At 42.9% G+C, this 22,557-nt stretch overlaps 1 protein-coding gene across 1 annotated transcript in view; it reads left to right on the top strand.

Moving 5' to 3' along the window:
- TMEM87A (transmembrane protein 87A) overlaps positions 1–22,557 on the top strand; it is an 87,310-nt gene that overhangs the window by 13,556 nt on the left and 51,197 nt on the right. Inside the window, 6 exon segments of the mRNA XM_040332211.1 lie at positions 3,953–4,041; positions 7,381–7,494; positions 9,340–9,390; positions 9,496–9,543; positions 13,397–13,550; positions 16,043–16,104. Coding sequence (XP_040188145.1) covers positions 3,953–4,041; positions 7,381–7,494; positions 9,340–9,390; positions 9,496–9,543; positions 13,397–13,550; positions 16,043–16,104 — 518 coding nt within the window.

The following is a 22,557-nucleotide window of genomic DNA, read 5'->3' as shown; positions in this document are numbered from 1 at the left end:
GCTTTTAGTAAACCTTAAAAAAACGTACTGCCAGACCCTCACTTGTACACGGGTATAACACTCAGTGTATGTTTATGTGGAAAACAAAGCTTCTAAATAACATTTTTGCGGATCTCTTCAGAGTGGTCACGTGACCTTCTGGCTGACGTCATCGGGAGACCGCGGCTCCTCCCGCTGAAGCTCTGGAATAGAGTAGACGAGCGTCCGGGAGTCACGTGACCTGCAGAAAAAGGTACAGTATATAGAAGCTTCGTTTGCCACATACACTTACACAGTGTGTTATAGGTGGGTACTAGAGAGGGGCTGGCAGAGTAAAAAAATGTTTAGGTTAACAAACACTTAAAAGGCCATTTTCTGTTCGATCTGGGTTAAGCTTTTGACAAACACATTATATTTTAAAGGTTGTTTTTTTTTTTTTTTTTTTTTTTTTTCAAAATGACTTGTTTTTTTCCATAAAGAATTAGATATCAATAGTCGATTTGAGCACATTCATCAGTTCATTCATCTATCTAATGTTTTTGTTTGGTGTGCTACCCATCTATGACCAGCTTAAGTGTTCTGCAAGTGTTTTTCCTTATTACTCCTAAAACGTTTTTTTTTTCAATTATTTTCTTTGCATGTGCTGGAAGCAAACATTCTCTTTGAAGAAACTTTTTTTATTTTGCTATGAGGTGTTTTTTTTTTGTTTTTTTGAAGAATGAATGTGTTCACCTGTGGTGGATTTGACTGTTTTTGGGCTAACCAAGTCATTTCTGTAGTGGAATCTCCCTCCTTCAGGCCCTGTGCTGGATTATGAGGGGCGAATTACCACCCTGTTGCTCATCATTGGTGTGCTTTACTGATAGGAAGAATTATGAACACGCTATTTCCTATTCATGAGGTACTTCGATTTGTGACAAGCTGGAAAACAGCATACCTAATTCAGAGGGACCCATTCATAAAACTCAGTGTTTTAATCTCCATGAGGGTGAAATTTTGAGCACCCGGGGGGGCATGCTCTACTTTTTTAACCCTCAGGGCACTATATTGATCTATTGAGGGTTTCTAGGGAGACATTTTGAAGCGTGTGTGTGTATCAGTATGTGCGTGAACATGTGAAAGCATTGCTTTTTATTACCTTCACATGTGTGAGAGGTAAAGATGCAGCTTACAAGGTTTCAGAGTGTATAATATAAATATATAATTAACTATTTATGTAGCGTAAAATTAAGGAAATACAGTTTTTGACACTTCCATTACTATATTCTTGATGTGGAGGAGATGCAAAGTTTGGTAGTATGTCTTGTCATAAATCATATTTGACTGTAGATACGTTAAAGGTGCACAAAACCAATAGTGTCTGTGCACCCTTTAGGGCCTGTTTACACTACAACACCTTTGTTTAGCACGTGGGCTGATGTCACTGTGTGATGCACTGGAACAGTTAAAAAAAAAAAAATTCCCAGCTTTGAGAGTATACACATGTATACCCTATTCAAGTCTCTGCACAGCAGTTTGGAGCCATCTGATGTGCCTGTATTTTTTTCTCAACGCGTATCACCACAGCATTGTAGTGTGAATTGGGCACATAGGAAACAATTGCTTTCTATGTGCACTAGTGGTGACCTGCTTTGTTTTGTGTAAAACAGGTCCCTGCTTATTGTGTGAACTGGTCCTTAGAACAGTGGTTGTCAGCATAAGAGATCTAGAGAACTGCGTACCCCGATTGTCAACCAAGAGGCTACACATATTTAGTATACCTAATATTACGGAATATGGTTGGATCCATCTCTGTATTTGCGGATGATACTAAGCTAAGCAGTGCAATAACTTCTCCGCAGGATGTGGAAACCTTGCAAATTAATGGGGAGGGCAACTACATGGCAAATTAGGTTTAATGTAAAATAATGCATTTGGGTGGCAAAAATATGAATGCAATCTATACACTGGGGGAGAACCTCTGGGGGAATCTAGGATGGAAAAGGACCTGGGGGTCGTAGTAGATGATAGGCTCAGCAATGGCATGCAAAGCCAAGCTGCTGCTAACAAAGCAAACAGAATATTGGCATTCATTAAAAAAGGGATTTACTCCATAGATAAAACGATAATTCTCCCGCGCTACAAGACTCTGGTCCGGCCGCACCTGGAGTATGCTGTCCAGTTCTGGGCACCAGTCCTCAGGAAGGATGTACTGGAAATGGAGAGAGTACAAAGAAGGGCAAAGCTAATAAAGGGTCTGGAGGATATTGGTTATGAGGAAAAGTTGCGAGCGCTGAACTTATTCTCTCTGGAGAAGAGACGTTTGAGAGGGATACGATTTAAATTTACAAAACCGTACTGGTGGCCCCACAATAGGGATAAAACTTTTTTGCGGAAGGGAGTTTAACAAGACATGTGGTCACTAATATTAGAAGAAAAGAGGTTTTACCTTTAAAATAAAGGGGTGGGTGTTATGGCGCTTGCAAAATGACAATTCCTAATGATGAAAAAATCTCCACAAAAACGAAATAAATGACTAGGGTCAATCCGCCACTACATGTTGGTCCAAATATGTTCCACTCTGCATGTAAACCAAGAATACCACCCAACATAAGGATAAGTGGAGGGTATAGAGAGTGGTCAATAATAAATACCTAGTATAACAGGTAAACAAATGTGCCCAGATAGTGCACAATGTTATTATTTACACCATAAGATTAACCATAAATAAATAAATATAAAGGTAAAGAATACACGTGATAATAAGCTTCAAATCAGTGATAATCCAAAAATTGCTTCATCCATTAAAAGTGCATAGTGCAGTGCTTCTGTGGGAATAATGGTAAAGAGAATGTCCCAAAAAGATGCAAAAATAAATTTTTGATCAATATTTGAAAAAATTAAGACATGCACAAGTGATCCTGAACAATCAAAAATAATACAGTGAACAATAATATTAATAATGTGCCAAATGATCCACCATGGGATCAGCAAAAATCAAGTGCGATAAGTAATGAAAATGGTCCAAAAAAATATTTAATCAGTGCAAAATAATGTGCTCCAAAAAATGTGCTCCAACAAAATGTCCAGTAACTCCCAAACTTCGGTGCTTAATGTTAAACGTGCATGCGAGTTTATAGAAATCACCATCGGGTTTCCCACAGTGTCCGGAAGAAATAGGTGTTCTAGCCCCTTACCTCAAAAGGCTTGCATTAAAGCCTATGTATTTGGTGCTCTCACAGCCAGCCTGCTGCTGATCCACTCCCAGAAACACCACAGCTCCAATCAGGGACAAACGATGAATCTCAAATGGAACACAAAGCAAGGGAAGCCTCCATAGTGTAAAAAACATTAGGCATTTATTAAATAAACCAAGTAAACACTCACATAACGTTTCAGACAAGTCGGCGTATGTCTCCGCTCTGCGGCCGCGAGCGGATGACGTCACCAGCAGCTCTCCACGTCCTAATTTGCGCATTAGTTCCCCCCTTTCTTCTTTTACCTTTAAAACTACGTAGAGGGTTCTTTACTGTAATAGCGGCAAGGATGTGGCATTCCCTTCCACAAGCGGTGGTCTCAGCGGGGGGGGCATTGATAGTTTCAAAAAACTATTAGATAAGCACATGAATGACCACAACATACAGGGATATACAAGGTAATACTGACATATAATCACACAGATAGGTTGGACTTGATGGACTTTTTTAACCTCACCTACTATGTGACTATATGGTTGGAGAGATTTTACGGACAAGCTACAGTTGTGGTTGAGAGACTATCAGAAATTGAGGACATGTTGCATGTCCCTGCCAGTACACCCTTTACAAAACCACCACTTCCTATGCTGACTTATGGGGTCCAATTGCTGAATGACAGGCACCAAAGGGGGTAAAGGTTTGGGCACATGGGCTTTACCTATGACCTATGATCCTTCAAACTAATCTTGAGAAACATACCTTGCTTTGTTTTCTCACACTTCTTTGTTTTCTTTTAGTGGAAGGTAAGCAGAGTCCCTGCAGCAATTTTACAGTAAACTGGTACCTGCGACATTGCAACTGTTACAATGAAATCTCTGGTATTGGGGTAAGTAAAGCAGCGGTTACTTGGTGGTATCGAAAAAAAAGGCGATCAGCGAGATCCGTTAGCAAGCCACTGATGTTTTTTTAAATGGAGTGGGACTTCAGCAAATTTGTGGCTGGTCTGTGAGCATATTGAGGGGGTGGTATGGTATCAAAACCTTTTAACATACACAAAGTGAAAATGTATTGGCCATTTCCTGACTTCTATTTTTTTTTTTTTTGCATATTTCTCACACTTAAATGATTCAGACCATCAAAAATGTTTTAATATTAAACAAAGACAACCTGAGTAAACACAAAGCACAGTTTTTAAATTATGATTTCATTAAGGGAAAAAAACTGTCCAAACCTGCCTGGCCTCTAGTAATTGCACTCCCTTGCTAAATCATGATTGAACTGTAATTAACCACATTTTTTGGAAAGCCGAGTTAAGTTTCACTTGCCACACTCAGGCCTGATTACTGCCAGACCTGTTAAATCAAGAAATCACTTAAATTGAAGCTGTCTGACAAAGTAAAGTATAATGAAAGATCTCAAAAAGCAACACATCATACATACCACGATTTAAAGAAATTCAAGAACAGATGAAAAACAAAGTAATTAAAGTGGTTGTATCGTGTTTTTTAACTTTTACCTACAGGCAAGCCTATAAGGCGACTTACCTGTAGGTTTAGGAGATATTCCCCTCGCAATGAGCCGCTGACTGCATCGGCGCATGTGCACAGGGGATTTTCAGCTGGAGGCCCGGCAGACGCGGGACCTTGCCAGAAAGAATGTAGACATATTCGCCCCCACACCGAGGATCATTTAGAAAAACGTCCAGAAATTCTTTAATGCATAGAAACGATCAAAACAGCAAAGTTTCGAGGTCGCACAGGACCTCTTCGTCGGGCAAATCATTTGCATTGGTATAGGTTTTGCATTGCGGTTTGGGCACTCGGGCTCAAAAAGATTCGCCATCAATGTCCTATACTATAGGACATTGATGGCAAATCTTTTTGAGCCCGAGTGCCCAAACCGCGATGCAGAACCAACTTATTTCTTTCAAAGTGCCAACACAGAATTAAACCTACCAGCGGCTCTGTACAGAGGATGGGACTGATCATCCCTTTGAATGAGCACTAAGGGACCAAAAAGAATGCATAATGCACTGTGCAACATACACTTACCTACCTGACCAGTGCCCTCACTTTCCTGACCAGTGCCCTCACCTACCTGACCAGTGCTTCCTGCACTACCAACATCCTCCCCACACAGTACAATGATCCATCCTCCTTACCTTTTCATGTCCTCATTGTTTAGCTCTCCCCGGGCAGTATTGAAGATATCTCCACTGCCAGGATGACAGCTAGCAGCCATTGCACCTCTCCCCATAGATGATTCGCTCCGAGAACTGCCCCTCCCCCTCTGCTTTTTTACAGGCTGCACTAGGACAGACTGAACCAAAGATGTCCTAAAGCAGGGGGAGCTAAAATAGGGTTCCTGCGGAAAGGAATCCGAGACGGTGGAGGAAGAATTTTGCACCCCTCTTAAACGGCACACATGGTACAAGATTGACTGGCTGCCCCCCCCCCCTGCCGACGTCGCTGGCTCCTCCCTGCCTGCACCGTCAGTGCAAGTGACTGCCTGGCTGGGGGATTCCCCTGGCGTGCCGACAGAGGGCTTGATGTGCCAGCTGTGGAACACATGCCATAGGTTTTCCATCACTGGTATAGGAGCTTGTTCAAGATACTCCTTGGACTCGGGGCCAGGTCACAGCAGATATGGCTGCAAGTTCCATACCTACTGCTTAACAGTGACCACAACTACTTCCACAGTTGAATCCATTTTTAAGCTGATGGCATTGCCTTGTACGACTGGAGATGTATACTGTAGATATGTGGACTTCATACAGCAGATTTTATGTGTACTTTTCAGTAACTTTACAAGGTTACACAACCTTATTCCTTATGATTTTCCATGAAAGCTGTACCTTTTTAACCACTTTCCGACCAGCGCACGACTATACACGTCGGCACAATGGCTCGGCTGGGCAAATGTACCTACTTGTACGTCCCCTTTAAGAAGCGGCATTGTGGGCGTTCATGCTCCGTGAGTCCGACCGCGATCGTCTCACGGAGAGGAAGAATGGGGAAATACTAATGTAAACAAGCATTTCCCCATTCTTCCTAGTGACAGGACACTGATCACGGCTCCCTGTAATCTGGAGCGGTGATCAGTGTCGTGTCACACACAGCCCATCCTCCCTACAGTTAGAAGTGCTCCCTAGGACACCATTAACTCCTTCAGCGCCCCCTACTGGTTAACCCCTTCACTGCCAGTAATCGGTGCATTTTTATAGCACTGATCGCTGTATCTATGACATTGGTCCCAAAATGGCGTCAAAAGTGTCCGCCATAATGTCACAGTCATGATAAAAATCCCTGATCACCGCCATTACTAGTAAAAAAATATTTATAAAAATGCAATAAAACTACCCCCTATTTTGTAGACACTATAACTTTTGCGCAAACCAATCAAGCGCTTATTGGGTTTTTTTTTTTACCAAAAATATGTAGAAGAATACGTATCGGCCTAAACTGAGGGAAAAAAAAAGTTTTTTTAATTTATTTTTTGGGGATATTCATTATAAAAAAAAAGTAAAAAATATTGTTTTTTTTTCAAAATTGTCGCTCTATTTTTGTTTATAGCGCAAAAAATAAAAACCACAGAGGTGATCAAATACCACTGGCATGTAATCGTGCATGCAGCGTTGACCTGCTAGTGCTCCTCCCTGGACATACCATCAGGTGGCATGTGATCAAAAGTAGACAGCTTTTCATTTCGTGATTATGCATAGAAGAGAATGGTATTTATTGTCTGTGTCCTGTTGGCCTTTATTCACACAGACCTCTTGTGTTTTGCTTTTTTTTTTTTAAAACTCGGCACAGATTGATATGGGAAATTTTGTGTTTATACAAAATGTATGTGCGTTTTACATATAAATTATCTTTTCATCCTATAACCAATAAAAATGATTGCAACAGAGGTCCTATAAATGCATATAATCACATTTATGTTATTACCCTTGTGAGTGTGGAATAATGGAGATTTACTCTCATTCCCTGTCTCAGACACAACAGGAAGTGAGGGCAAATCCCCTCACAGGACACTGGTAACAATCTAGTCCAGAGGTTCTAACCCTTTCCTACTCTATCCAAAGCTAATAAAAAAAGAAAAGAAAATTGGTAAAATGCGACACAAGGATTTCAGTGACAAATGCCCTTTCATTACTAAACAAGCACCTGCCTTTTACAAGTCTCGGTTATGTCAGTTTTTTTGTTTGTTTTTCTTTGGTTTACAGGAGGAGCATATCAAGAATTATCTTGATAATCCCGACAAAGTTATTCGTACTGGTCTGACCGGGTCTTTTACCAAACAATCTAGTCAAGTGTCGTCCTGTGGGACAAAGCGGCAGGTACAAATTCTATATTTATTATTACTTCATGTGCAATATGTAGCTAGGGCAGATCCATTTTCTTTTCTGCAATGTCATTAGTGTCCCCAATGTGATGGGGGGGGGGGGGGAATTCTTCCACCGTGGCAGACGGCTTGTAGTTTTCAATGAACTACCAGGGTACCGATCAGCGCCATCGTAGTTCACTGACTGTTCCTGTAGCTGAGTAACTGTCTGCCCTTACAGAGATATATATGGGCAGAGAGCTCTCAGCAGTGTACACTTGCTTTTTTACATTGTAGCAAAGTGTCATTTCTTCAGTGTTGTCACATGAACAAATGTGAGGGGTGTACTCACTTTTGTGAGATAATGTGTGTGTGTGTGTGTGTGTGTATGTGTATATATATATATATATATATATAATGTGTGTGTGTGTGTGTATATAACATGCCATTGAAGTCAATGCAAAACAAATTATTTTTGTTTCCATTGACTTCTATGGGGAAACTCGCTTTGATATACGAGTGCTTTGGATTACGTGCATTCTCCTGGAACGGATTATGCTGGTATTCCAAGGTGTAACAGACCTATGTATTCTGCCTGGACATTTATAATCTTCATGCAGGGAGGACTACAAGGAACTGCATGGCTTGTCACAATTGGATGTACCACATTGTATTCTGAGCTCAAAGGGTTAATTGGACAAGGGTCTCTTTCACTGCTGAATGCTAATGTTCCCTTTGCATAGCTAATGAACTCTCTTTTGTGTAGGTAACAGCCTCCTGTGAGGTGTATGCTGAGGGGGATTAGGTGTGAGTGATAATTGTTTTAAAGGTTAATTGAATTCTATTGTCTGATCAAGCTAAGTTTAGGAGCCAAAACGTCTAGCGACTGATTGGCTCAAGGGAATGTCATTATTTCAAAGAGTGTGTGTATTGAAGCCCCCCCTGGGTGGGGGGGGGGGGAGTGTCATTTGTTTCTGTACAGTTTGTAACCAGATATAAGGAGGTAAAATGTGGCATTAAAAGTCAGTCCTGCTTGACTCTGCAAACGTAGCCCATCTCGTTTCTTGGAAGGGCGTTCGATGAGATATACCGGCGGTACCTGCATATCATAACTTGTCAGCAAAAAGGACGTCTCCAACGGCCGATTCCCCTCACTACCAGTGGGTAGCCGTTACACAAGGTTCCACTGTAATATTTACACAAGATGGCTTCTGGTTTGTTCATAGCATATATATATGATAACTGTATCCCTGGTACTTGGTAAACATGTAAATACGAGATTACTTCACGAGGTCGCATACATTTCGTTGACCTAATCTCCTGTAAACCAGCATATCTTTAAAAATGTAAATAAAAAGCCTTTTGTGATTGTACAAGAAAAGGGGAGGGGCAGGTGGAGCAGCTGCTGTATCAGAGACGCTAAGGTCTCGTGTCAGATCCCAGGAAGTACAGCAATAGTGCTCGGTATAAATGTAATTAAAAGAGAATAGTTCACAAGGTGGCATACACCTCCTTGGACTTATCCTCTTATAAACCAGCATATTTGTAAAAGTGATTCAGTTCCTGGATTTCCTAAAATACTCCACCATTCCCAGATAGTTCCCTACCTCCATATTGTGGCCTCCCGTAATGTTTGCGTCCTTCCATAATAATCATCTCTGGACTGGCAACATCTGCAAATTAGATCTTCTTACATTCTTTTGAGTGCTGTAGCCAAAGATGCTGTGGAAGGGGTTACATAGAAGTATATGGGGCTCTACTGCACATGAGAATACATTTTGTTCATGCTACAGGAAATTATTTCTGTTTTGATTGGATGCTGATGGGTTATTTTTTAATGATTTCCAAATCTATTTTTAAGGTCCAGTGCAAGGAGAGCTTCCCAATAATAATAGAGGAGAATTCTTCTGAGGTATGTTTTTTATGTTTTTTTTTTTTTTTTTTTTTTGTGAGTGTGTTTTAGCTAAAGTTGACCTAATTTGTCTTTCTAACTGCTGCCTTTTTTTTTTCTTTGCAGAAAAAAGAAATAGTTAATGCTACCGTATGTCCGTCTGTAATGAACAATGTAAGTATTAATCTGGTGCATTTGCTGTTGCGCTTTTTGTGTATATGTACCTAGCCTATTTAACATTTTAGTATAATCCATATTGAATGAAAAGCGTTTTGTCTACTTCTCTGCTATCTCTGCTGTTTTCATTGTTTACTGTAATTGTCGCCGTGGTATTGGTGCTGGAAGTTTCTGTTTAAAAAAATTAGACCGAAGACCCATCTGGTTCTGGGGGAGCAAGTGGGGAACCAGTAGATAAGGGCTAAAAATTGAATGTCCTGAGCTACTAGCCAGGCCTTAAAAAAGTGGATGTAAACCCTCCATACACCCAGTGAAGTGAACAGCCTCGGATGATACACAGAGAATAACCAAATCTCCCTACATAGGTTTTACATTTTTATATTTGCTGTGTTCACATTTATATACTGTTTAGAAAGTTGAGATGTGTTAGGAGATTTTCTCTTCCTGGTTAACACAGAGTGTGATATCTGGGCATTCAGCCAAAAAAGCTAATATTGCTGATTGGAGGAAAGGCACACACCCCTTCTCATAATAGGCAGAGACTCTCAGAGGTGTTTTGTAATAGGACCAGCTCTCTGCTAATCTATTTTAGCAACCTCCCCAGAAAAAAAATTCAGGCTTCTTTTCTCTAAAAAGTCTGAGAATTTGTGAGGAGTTCGGCTGATAACAGAGGAACAGTTAAGGAGAGAGCTACAGGACTTGGCTCATTAAAGAGAGATAACAAAATACTGCAGATATATGTGCCCAGCTCAAATTTCATTAATCAGGTTTACATCCACTTTAAGAGTTATGCTGGGTTCACACTATCTTCGCATGTGGCTCACAGCAGGGGTCCGGTGCGTCCTCGTTCCCCATTTCAGGTCCTGAAACTAACAAAAAGACGCACAGCACTCCTGTGCAAATTCACAGCAGAGCCGCAGTGGAAATATGTGAGCCAGCACCATAGAGAGCCGGTCTAAATCTCCTGCTATTGCGAATTGGATGCGGGGAACCTGCAATAGTGTCATTTATGTTTTTGGTTATACATGACAAAATGTGGAAAATTTTAAGGGGTATGAATACTTTTTCGAATCGCTTTTTAGCTATCAGTAAATTGTTTTTAAAGTGTTACTAAACCCACGACATTAAAATCAGTCTGTATATGCAGTAAAGCATGCTTGTTATACTTACTGTAGAACCTACGGGTTTAATCTGCATTGTTTAAAAAGGCTATTTGATCCTGTCTTCTCTGATATTCCCCTTCTTCCACAGCCATCTGCTGATGGTAAAGAGCCCTGGGGACACTGTGCACATGCTCAGTTTGGTGTGTATTGCTAGAGAGCTTTTTTTTCTTTTTTTTTTTACTTTGGGGGGGTGCATGTGATCAGCACAGGGCCAATCAGTACTGTCCTGATAGAGGGCCAGGGGTCTTGCATCTCATAGGACAATTATACGAGAATGAAAACTCCTTCTACAAGCTTTAACCAAACACTGATATAAGTCACAAGACTGCTATATACTGCTGAGGAAGAAAGGTATTTAGCAGTTTAGATTTACTAACATAATTGCATTTCCATGTTCTGTGTACTGTGGGAGACCAAATATAGTGAATGCAGGGTCCTGGGTTTAGTAAATTTGAAAACCGTGCTTGATTCCTACCTAAATGCACAGAATACAGCTGGATATTAACATTTATAGGTAATAACACAGGAGATTGAATGTCCAAATGTCTTTTAGGGGTTCAGGACAGAATGTTTCTTTCTCTAGCTGGAGGAAATTGGGCCATGCTTTATAGGGATTACCTATGGATCACTTGTGGGTATAGGATTCATTATATGGAGGTTTTCTATCTATCATTTTTTTATTTTTATTTGGTTGAACTAGATGAACTTGCGTAATGTTTTTCCCCCAACGTACATGTGTAACTATTACATTGACCCTCTCTTGATATGACCATTCCATTGACTTCATTCCCTTTTCCCAATTCTAAGATATGTTGTCTCCATCAACGCCATGTTAAGGGGGTTGTAAAGGTACAATTTTTTTTCCCTAAATAGCTTCCTTTACCTTAGTGCAGTCCTCCTTCACTTACCTCATCCTTAAATTTTTCTTTTAAATGTCCTTATTTCTTCTGAGAAATCCTCACTTCCTTTTCTTCTGTCTGTAACTCCACACAGTAATGCAAGGCTTTCTCCCTGGTGTGGAGTGTCGTGCTCACCCCCTACTGTGTGGAGTTACAGACAGAAGAACAGGAAGTGAGGATTTCTCAGAAGAAATAAGGACATTTAAAAGCAAAATGGAAGGATGAGGTAAGTAAAGGAGAACTGCACTAAGGTAAAGGAAGCTAATTGGGGGGAAAAAATTGTACCTTTACAACCCCTTTTAAGGCTTTGCTTCCTTCTCCTATGCTTGTGGTGATTTCTCATTTAGCCTGCTTTTGCATATCCCATATGTCCAAGAATTACTACTATCTTGTGTCCCTCAATAGACCATAAAGAAATTTCAATCATTATACTTACTGTAAAAAAAAAAATCTTGAAGACCATTGAGGGAAATGGGTCTAGACTCATATGGCCCAGATTCTCGTAGGGCGGCGTAAATGTAGGCCGCCGCAACTTAGAGAGGCAAGTGCTGTATTCACAAAGCACTTGCGTCTAAAGTTACGGCGGCGTAGCGTAAATTTGCCGGCGTAAGCGTGCCTAAATCAAATGAGGAACAGGGGGGCGTGTTTTATGTAAACTAATCATGACCCCATCTAAATGATGCTTTTTTCGAACGGCGCATGCTCAGTATCACGTCGAATTTTCAAACTAAATTACGCCCGCTCAATGCCTAGTCGACGTGAACGTAACTTACGTCCAGCCCCATTCACGGACGACTTACGCAAACGACGTAAAACACGCCGCTGTTCGTACGTTTCCGACGTCCATACCTAACATGACTTACCCCTGCTTTATGAGGGGTAACTTTACGCCGGCGTATGTCTTAAGTAAACGACGTATCTTGCTACGCCGGGCGCACGTACATTCGTGAGTCGGCGTATCTAGCTCATTAGCATATTCGACGCGGAAATCTACGGAAGCGCCACCTAGCGGCCAGCGTAAATATGCAACTAAGATACGACGGTGTAAGAGACTTACGCCACTCGTATCTTAGCCTAATTTATGCGTAACTGATTCTAAGAATCAGCCGCATAGATACGATGGCGTACATGGCGCTACGCCGTCGTAAGTCCTTTGAAAATCTGGGCCTATGTATTTTTACCTCCTGTATAACCCATATGCTCAAAAAGGATTATTCTTGTGTCCCTCAAATGAAAACGAGCAAAATAATTTATAGGAAGTTCACAAAATCGTATTTTACTTCTGTGTTCCCCGTGAGCTGATTTGCCCTCACTTTTTCCGAAGTCGTGTTGACCTGCCTCTTTCCCCTTCTGCGCCTTACTATTGGCCCATCACTGTAATGTGTGGCCTCATTTATTAAAAGTAAGGCAAAATGAGGCAGGCCAGTTCTCAAGGTTGCAAGGAAATGTCTATTTGCAGATAAAGATTTTGAGGCCACCAAGGCGTTCTGGAAGCCATGTGAGGGTAAACGGGGGCACCTGTAGGTACTTGTAACTGTTATTTATTTTTAGAAAGCTACAAGTTCACTTTTCAATGCCGCAGAGACCGTTTTTAATAAATAATACAATTATTTAATAAATAAGGAGGCGAGGCTGAATGATCGCAGGAGGTACAATGTATAATTTGATGAATTTGCTGTTATGTGGTCTGCCAATACTAGTGAAAAAAAACATCTGTGAATGAAGACACACAGTTCTTTATACTATGTGAATTGCACCATGCTTAATTGTCGTCTCTTTGTTTGGTAGACGCATGCAGCAGTGAAGACATGGCAGAACGGGCCATACATCTTTATTGTCAGTGTGAACTTCTCGGCACCACCGACTCCAGATCTTTCCTCGAAGTCTGGACAGCCCACAAATCCAGCTGTGACTGCTATCGCTGATGAATTTTCCTTAGTCTGTAAGACTTTCCATTTGTGCATTTACTGTACATTTATGAGCATATGATGTTGATAGCTTAAAGCGGTGGTTCACCCACAATAACAACATTCTAGCATTAAATTAAGCATAGTAGCGCGAGCTACAGTATGCCTTTTATTTTTTATTTTTGCCCCGTACTCACTGTGTAATCCTATAGTGAAGATTCAGACTCCCCCGCGTTCCTATCCAGAGGGAAGGTAATTGACGGCCGGCTCTGGCACGTCACGCTCCCCGAAGATAGCCGGAGTAGGTCTCGGCTCTTCACGGCGATATACGGCGCCTGCGCACAGACTATGCGCAGGCGCCGTGAAGAGCCAAGTCCTATTTCGGCTATTTCCGGAGAAGAGTGACTCGCCAGAGCCAGCCGTCAATCATCTTCCCTCTGGATAGGAACGCCCATTCCCCGCGGGGAGTCGGAATCTTCACTATAGGATTACACAGTGAGTACGGGGAAAAAAAAAGAAATAAAGGCATACTGTAGCTCGCGCTACTATGCTTAATTTAATGCTAGAATTTTTTTTTTTTATAGGGTGAACCCCCTCTTATATCATTTATAGCCCTGAAGATACAAGCAGTGTTGGACTATTAGCATATTTAAATTGATGCAGTTACAAATGTAATTCGTGCAATTAAATGTACTCTGAATATAGTTTGCTTTTGGAGTCAAGTAGTCTTTCTACCGAGTGGATTTACTAAAGGCAAATAGACTGCAAGTGCAGTTGCACTAATTTTCTGCAGTTTTGTAAATGTAGAATAGCTCTGCTGATTTTCATCATCCAATCATGTGCAAGCAAAAAAATGCTGTTTATTTTTTTTAGCACCTGATTAGGTTTATTCTTTACAAAATGAAGTTTTTCCACATTCACTAATCTCTGGGGAAAATTAATGCAACTGCACTTTTGCAAATCATAGAGTCTATTTGCCTTTTGTAAATCTTCCCCATTGTGACTTTAACCACTTGTCCACCGGGCCTATTCTGGCACTTCTTTTTTTCATGTAAAAATCAATTTTTTTTTGCTAGAAAATTAATCAGAACCCCCAAACATTTAATAAATATATATATATATATATATATATATATATATATATATATATATATATATATATATATATATATATATACATATATATATATATATATATATACAACTTTTTTTCTCGCACAGTTTTTGCGCAATAATTTTTCAAATGCCTTTTTTGGGAGAAAAAAACGGTTTCAGGAATGAAAAAATAACAAAACAGTTAAGTTAGCCCAATTTTTTTGTATGATGTGAAAGATGATGTTACGCCGAGTAAATAGATACCTAACATGTCGCGCTTTAAAATTGCGCACACTCATGGAATGGCGCCAAACTTGAGTACTTAAAAATCTCCATAGGTGATGATTTAATTTTTTTTACAGGTTACTATTTTCGAGTTACAGGGGAGGTCTATTTCTAGAATTGTTGCTCGCGCTCTAACGCATGTGGTGATACCTCACATGTGGGGTTTGAACGGTGTTTACATATGTGGGCGGGACTTACACGCTTCCGAGCGCAAGCTACCGGGACAGGGGCGTTTTAATATATATTTTTTTTTTTATCACTTTTATTCCTTTTACAAGGAATGTAAACATCCCTTGTAATAGGAATCACTGTGACAGGTCCTCTTTATGGAGAGATGTGGGGTCAATAAGACCCCACATCTCTCCTCCAGGCTGGAAAGCATGAGATCGTTGGAAAAAAAAATTCACAGATCTCATGCCGACATCCGCCATTGCGGCTTTGTTTACTTCCAGGTACCAGGGCGTGACGTTACAGAGCCCGGGCCTCCGACGGTCATAGAGATGACTGGTGGGGGGCGCCGGCCGATTCGTTCTCTGGGCCCCCCGATGGCACGGGAGAGCCCGGAGAAGCACCGGATGGCGGAGGGGGGGGGGACGGGGGACGTCCCCTCCCGCTGCCTATAAGAACGATCAAGCGGCGGAACTGCCGCTATGATCGTTCTTATCGTGCAGAGAATAGCCGGCAGAAGACGGTGATATTAATGATGCCTGTAGCTGCAGGCATCATTCAGATTTCGCCGCACAAAGTCATAAGACATCCTCGATAGGCAAGTGGTTAATATTCATTATAGTGCTTTGTAATATAGATTATACGAGCTGCTTGGATGACATTAAAATTTGATAGGCCCGAAATGCATTTGAAAAGGTATCATTTCAACGCCACCAATTACAGCTTACGCTCAGAATGCCATAACTCTAATATACAGTATGTCTTACAGCACAATTGTTTGAATTGTGTGTACAGGAGAAAAACTGTATTTTTTATTTTTTTTTATATATATATAATAGTGTGGGGCAAGGAATTTTTATGTAATTTCAAATCTTTTTTTTTTTTTTAGGTGATAATGATGCATGCATTTGTGAATACTTTAGGGAAAGATCTAATTTTACAACTCATTTGTTCTTCTCTTTTTTTTTTTTTTTCGTAGTGAAAGTTGAAGTGAAAGGCCCCTATGAATACCTATCACTTGCGGATTATCCCCGCATGATTGTAAGTTTTTCTTGACATTTGGCATATCTATGCAGTATTTACATATTTGAAAGTCAATATCTATAATTCACACATTCATTGATCAAGAATACAGTCACTTTGGGTGTGCTGTTTTCCTACAAATTGCACAGAAAACAAATTTATATAATACAGATTTTTTCCTACAATAGCAATGTCTCCTGGAAATGATGTGTACAAACTCTACAGCTTTACACAGGGATGTATTTTTTTTCCTGGAAAACACATCAAACATTGTCCAAAATTTTTATTTTTTTATTTTTTATTCATGTAATCTTTATTTAATTTTTTTTTCCATCATTCACATTCACATTTAATTCAACATCCCAACATTCAACATATACAAAAAAAAAACTCTACAATCTATTTTCAACATTCAACATATACAAAAAAAACTCTACAATCTATTTTTCTTATAGTATTATCCTATTTAAATATCCTACTATCTTTTCTAAAAAAAAAAGAGAAAGAAAAACTATTCAACATTAATTTCACTTTTCACCATATTTTGCAATTGCACGTTACCCTTCAATCCCAACATTCCCATATTTTTTCTTTTTATACCTTTTGGCATTCTCCCCCCCCCCCCCTTTTTTTTTTTTACACACACATTTTTTCATCCTCATTTGTATTTTTAACCTGATTTTCCCTTTTAGCATAAGTTGGTGGATTTGCTGCCAACCACTTCCTTGCTATTCATTTCCGTGCTAAGAAGAGACATCTAGTTATTGCCATTCGTCTTCCCCATATGTTATTATCTTCTTCCATATAGCCTAATATACATGCCTTTGGTTCCAGTTCAAGAGTTACTCCAAATACTGCATTTATTTTGCCAATAACTTCTCTCAAATATCTGTTTCATTTTGAGCACCTCCACATCATATGTCTTCCACCGGATCCCTACATTGTGGACATTTAGCTTCCAACTTCCACCCATATAGGAATAATTTGAGGTGTCCTATATGCCCTATGTAGCAGTAATAGGTGTGACACCATCTCTGATGTAGATAGGGTACTTAATGGACCAAAATACATTTCCACTGTTCTTCTGTCATATCCCCTAAATCTTCCATCCATCCCCTCCTACAGGGAAGCTCCTCATTATTCTCTACAACCCTGTCACATATACTATCTTAAATGAAATCAAGCCTTTAGATGTATTAAAAATTTGCAGAAATGTAAAGGTTTTTATTTTGTAAATCATATTCCTCAAGTTCCTTGAATGACTTAAAGTGGAGGTTCACCCTATAAAAAATTTCTAACACTACATCCAGCCCAGTCCTGCATATAAAATGACACTGACCCTTTTTTTTTTTTTTTGCCGAGGAATTCACCGCTGCTTCTGGGTAGGGAATCCCGCGGGAGTGGGCGTTCCTATTGACATGCCAATTGATTGACATGCTAAACGACGGCGCACACAGCGCGTCACGACTTCCCGAAGGAAGCTCGGGTCGGCTTGGCTCTATTCGGCGCACCGGCGCCGAATAGAGCCGACCCGAGCTTCTTTCGGAAAGTCGTGACGCGCTGTGTGCGCCGTCGTTAAGCATGTCAATCAATTGGCATGTCAATAGGAACGCCCACTCCCGCGGGATTCCCTACCCGGAAGCCGCGGTGAATTCCACGGCTAAACGCTATCTACGGCAAAAAAAAAAAAAAAAGGTCAGTGTCATTTTATATGCAGGACTGGGCTGGATGTAGTGTTAGAAATTTTTTATAGGGTGAACCTCCACTTTAAGGACATCCACACTATATAGCTGAGCGAGATAAACAATAACACATCTTTCCCAGTCCCTGCTTCTTTCTGTGTTGAGTATTTCCTGTAGTTGTTTTATTCCACAGTGGTGAGAGTGCTGTAAATCCCTGATACTTTAATATCGCCTTGACACGTTTCCATAATTTCTGTATTAACAAAAACGTGGGAGATCCGAATAAGAAAGATTTGGCCTCCAACGCCTCTGCCAGTGTATTATGATCTGTGCCCAATAGCATAATTCCCCTGTCCACATTCTCTTCAGACGCCACATTACAACCTCTTAAAGGGGTTGTAAACTCTCCTGTTTTTTTCAATAAACTTCTGTCAGTCACAGCCCCCCCCCCCCCCCCCCCCCCCCCCCGTTTTACTTACCTGAGCCCTGGAATGTCCCACTGCGAGGACCCGCCGTCTCTCTACCTGGGGTTCTCGGCTCTTGATTGGATAGAATGATAGCAGCGCAGCCATTTGCTCCCACTGCTGTCTATCAAATCCAATGATGCTGAGGTGGGGCCGAGTCCTGCATTCGGCGGCTATAGACGCCAAATGCTGGACACAGGAGCGTGCCTGCAAGGTAACCCCCCCCCCCCCCCCCGGGAGAGCGCTTCTCCTAGGGGGGTTTTCCCGAGGCGTCTTTCAGGACAGCACCTTGAGATATCATGATCCTCCCACTCCATCAGGAAACACCTTCTTTCATCCTTTTAAAAGGAGGCCCCTCCTTGCACTCCTCAGTTTTTGTGTTTCCTCCTCCGGAGGGAGCATCTTCTTGGGAAGGGTCTGATGTCTCAGGTGCTGCCTGAGAAACGGACTCTTTCCTCTTACCTTTTTTTCAGGGACTGTCCGCTCTCCCGTACCACCCGCGCGGCGGTGATGGTAGTCGGGCTCCTCTCTCTCCCGGTGCTCAGTGGAGCCAGCCTTCGGCGATCGTAAGGTGCCTTGTGTTTGCGGGGCGTCGCAATTTTGGCGTAGCCTGGTCGCCGAAGAGGCGCGTCATTTCCGGCGCGCCAGGAGGAGGGGTAGGGCGGCGCTATTGGAGTCCGGGAAGCGCCGTGGATGCCACAGAGAAACGCTGATTCCTGCGATGGAGACTGCAGATGCATCAGCGGTGGAGACAGGCACGGGCACCAGCAGGACCTCGGCGGGAAGCAGCAACGTGAGTCTGTGTTTTCCCCAGGGGTGAGGGTTCTCTCCTTTTTGGGATTTCTCTCTCGGTCTCTTCACTTTTTCCCTCCAGTGGCATGGGGGCCTGTCAGGGCACGGGTGGACACCTTTTGTTTCCTAAGTGCACCTAGGTGAGGGGGGGTCATGTTTATTTATTGAGACCGGGTCTCATGCTGGATCCCCCTATATTTTTTTCTTCTCTCCCTGTTCCTTTTTTTAGGTCAAACCTGAAAAAAAGAGATGCCCTTCTTGTAAGGAGAAAATGGGGGAAAGTTGGAAGAAGCCTTGGTGTAAGGCATGTATAGCAGCCTTAGTACAGAAGGAGTCAGCCTCAGTCAGAGAGGAATTGATGGCTTCTGTCAAAGATGAGCTTTTGGCCACCTTTCAGACTATGAGAGAGTCGCTAGCTCCTGTCACCATTTCTCAGCCCTCCACATCACAGTCTTCTCAGGAGACAGGGTGGGCTCCTAGGCCCTCTGATAACGAGGGGTCCAGGGATAGTCAGCCTCAGGCCCCCTCTAGTGAGGACTCAGAAAATGAGGAAGAAATAGAGCCTCCCTCAAAATTTAAGTTGTCCCTGGAGGATGTGGATGGCCTCCTCAGGGCTATTTATGCCACTTTAGGTCTCAGTGAGGAAAAGAGGGACTTAAGCCTGCACGATCGCATGTATGCCCCGATAAGGGGCGTACATTTCCAGTTCACCCGGTCATCTCCGAAACAATCTTGCGGGAATGGCAGGACCCAGAAAAGAAACCATTTTTTTCAAAATCCCACAAAAGGAGGTTTCCCTTTGGAGAAGATCCATCAGTCGTGTGGAACAAAATTCCTAAACTCGACGCAGCTTTTTCCCAGGTGTCTAGGTCCACAGATTTATCCTTTGAGGATATGGGGATCCTGAAGGACCCGATGGATAAGCGAATGGATCTTCTCCTTAAAAAAGCCTGGCAGTCTATTATGGTTAACCTCAAGCCTGCCATGGCTACCACCTGTGTGGCACGCAACTTAGAGTTCTGGTTAGACAAGCTCAAAGCTCATATTGAGGCAGACTCCCCAAAACAGGACATTTTGGACTCTTTTTCTACCATTTCTGCAGCCGTAGCCTATATGGCAGATGCCTCGGCCGAGGCGATCAAAATGTCCGCTAGATCCGCTGCTTTAGCCAACTCAGCCAGAAGGGCTTTATGGCTCAAGACCTGGCCTGGTGACACAGCCTCCAAAAGCAAGCTGTGTGGAATCCCGTTTTCTGGGGATCTTCTCTTCGGCCCTGAACTGGATAGTATCCTGGACAGGACGGCCGACAAGAAGAAGGCCTTCCCGGTCAAAAATAAGAACCCCCCTCCCAAGCGTTTTTTTCGGGCCTTTAAGCAGCAGGATAAGGGGAAAAGACCGCAAGGAAAAAGGAACTGGGCAGCGCAGAAGGGCAAAGGAAAGGGAGTCCTTTTCCATCCTCCTGCGCCGGCCAATAAGCCGCAATGACTCGACCCTGAGGGTAGGCGGGAGGTTACAGGGGTTCCTTCCGCAGTGGTCAGCTGTATCAAACAACCAGTACATACTGACCACTCTAGCTCAGGGATACGCTATAGAATTCTCAGAAACCCCGCCAAAGAGATTTCTGGTCACCCAGGCCCCAAGGGATCCAGTGAAGTACGTAGCGCTAAAGTCCTCGTTGGAACTTCAACAGCAGGGGGTGTTGGTCAGGGTTCCCCTAGTAGAACAGGGCAGAGGGTTCTATTCCCATGTATTCCTAGTAAGGAAACCTACGGGGAAGTTCAGGCTGATATTAAACTTAAAGCCCTTAAACAGATGTGTCCTGTACAGGAGATTCAAAATGGATTCTATATTCTCAATCCGGAATCTACTGACGCCAGATTGCTACATGGCGTCGATAGACCTGAGGGATGCGTACCTTCACTTACCTATCTCCCCTCAGTCCCAGACGTTTCTCAGACTGGCGGTAGAGATGGGGGGTCAAGTTCAGCACTTCCAGTACAGGGCCCTCCCCTTCGGGCTGTCATCATCACCTCGGATTTTTACGAAGGTGCTGGCCGAAGCCTTAGCCCCGCTGCGGCTACAAGGAATAGCAGTCATCCCTTACTTGGACGACCTCCTCTTCTTTGCTCCCTCAGAGGAAAAGTTGTTGAGGGATCTTTCTCTGGCGCAAACCCATTTGGAATCCCTAGGATGGATTTTAAACCTTCAAAAATCCGCCCTGGTTCCTTCTCAGAAGATTCATTTTCTGGGATACCAGGTGGATTCGCGGAACCAGAGAATTTTTCTCCCCCCAGAAAAAGCATCCAAGGTCTTGGACACTGTTCGGTTGCTTCAGTCCCATCAGTCTTTGACGGTCAGACAGGTAATGGCATCCCTAGGAATTTTGACCTCCACCATGCCGGCGGTCCAATGGGCGAGGTTACATTTCAGGCCCCTGCAGGCTTTTCTTTTAAAGACATGGGATCGGAAAACCAGTTCTCTGGACACCCGGGTAAAAATACCGGCCCGGGTAGTAAGATCCCTTTACTGGTGGAAAAACCAGCGAGTGCTTGCAGAGGGTCTGGAGTGGTCCTTCCCCGTGGGACTAAGGCTCACCACGGATGCCAGCGCCTGGGGATGGGGAGCGCACCTAGAAGAGAAATTTTCACAGGGGAGGTGGTCAAGGGAGGAAGCCCTGCGTTCCTCAAATTGGAGGGAACTAAAGACGGTGGCCCTGGCACTAGTGGAGTTTGCTCCATTTCTCAGAGGCCATCATGTTCAGGTCCTATCGGACAACGCTACAACAGTAGCATACTTGAACAGGCAGGGGGGTACAAGAAGCCCTTCGCTTCTGTCCCTTGCCACAGAGATTCTCTCCTGGGTAGAGAGCAATTTGCTCTCCTTGATAGCCCTACACCTAAAGGGGTCCCTCAATACGGTGGCGGATTTCTTAAGCAGACACCAGATTCGGGAGTCAGAGTGGTCCCTGAATGCGGAGGTCTTCTCAGAGATCACCAGCAGGTGGGGTCTCCCAGAGGTAGACTTATTTGCCTCGAGGGAGAACTCCCAGGTAGGAAGATACTTTTCTCTGAGTCGGGGGGGATGGGTCCCTAGGGGTAGACGCTCTGTCGCATCCCTGGGATTTCCGCCTCTGCTTTGCCTTCCCCCCGTTTCAGCTAATTCCCCTAGTTCTGAGGAAAGTTCAGAGAGAAAGTGTGCCGGTCATTCTCATCGCCCCATTCTGGCCCAAGAGGGCATGGTTTGCAACGCTTCTAGCCTTGGTCAACCAGGCCTTACTGGCACCTGCCCCTCAGGCAGGACCTCCTAGTTCAGGGTCCAATTTCTCACCCAGATGTGGCACGGCTGTCCTTGACCGCGTGGCTTCTGAAAGGGAAATCCTGAGTGGAAAGGGGTTCTCCGACCGCTTGGTTTGCACCTTACTCAACAGCAGGAAGAAAGTAACCCGAGCCATTTACACCAAGGTTTGGAAAGTTTTTTCCTCTTGGTGTAGTTCTTCGAGTCAGGACCCTAGGGAACTAAAATCTATCCTGGAA

Source organism: Rana temporaria, chromosome 13 (assembly GCF_905171775.1).
Source record: "Rana temporaria chromosome 13, aRanTem1.1, whole genome shotgun sequence".
Lineage (NCBI taxonomy): Eukaryota > Metazoa > Chordata > Amphibia > Anura > Ranidae > Rana > Rana temporaria.
This window is presented reverse-complemented; position numbering and strand designations above follow the sequence as displayed.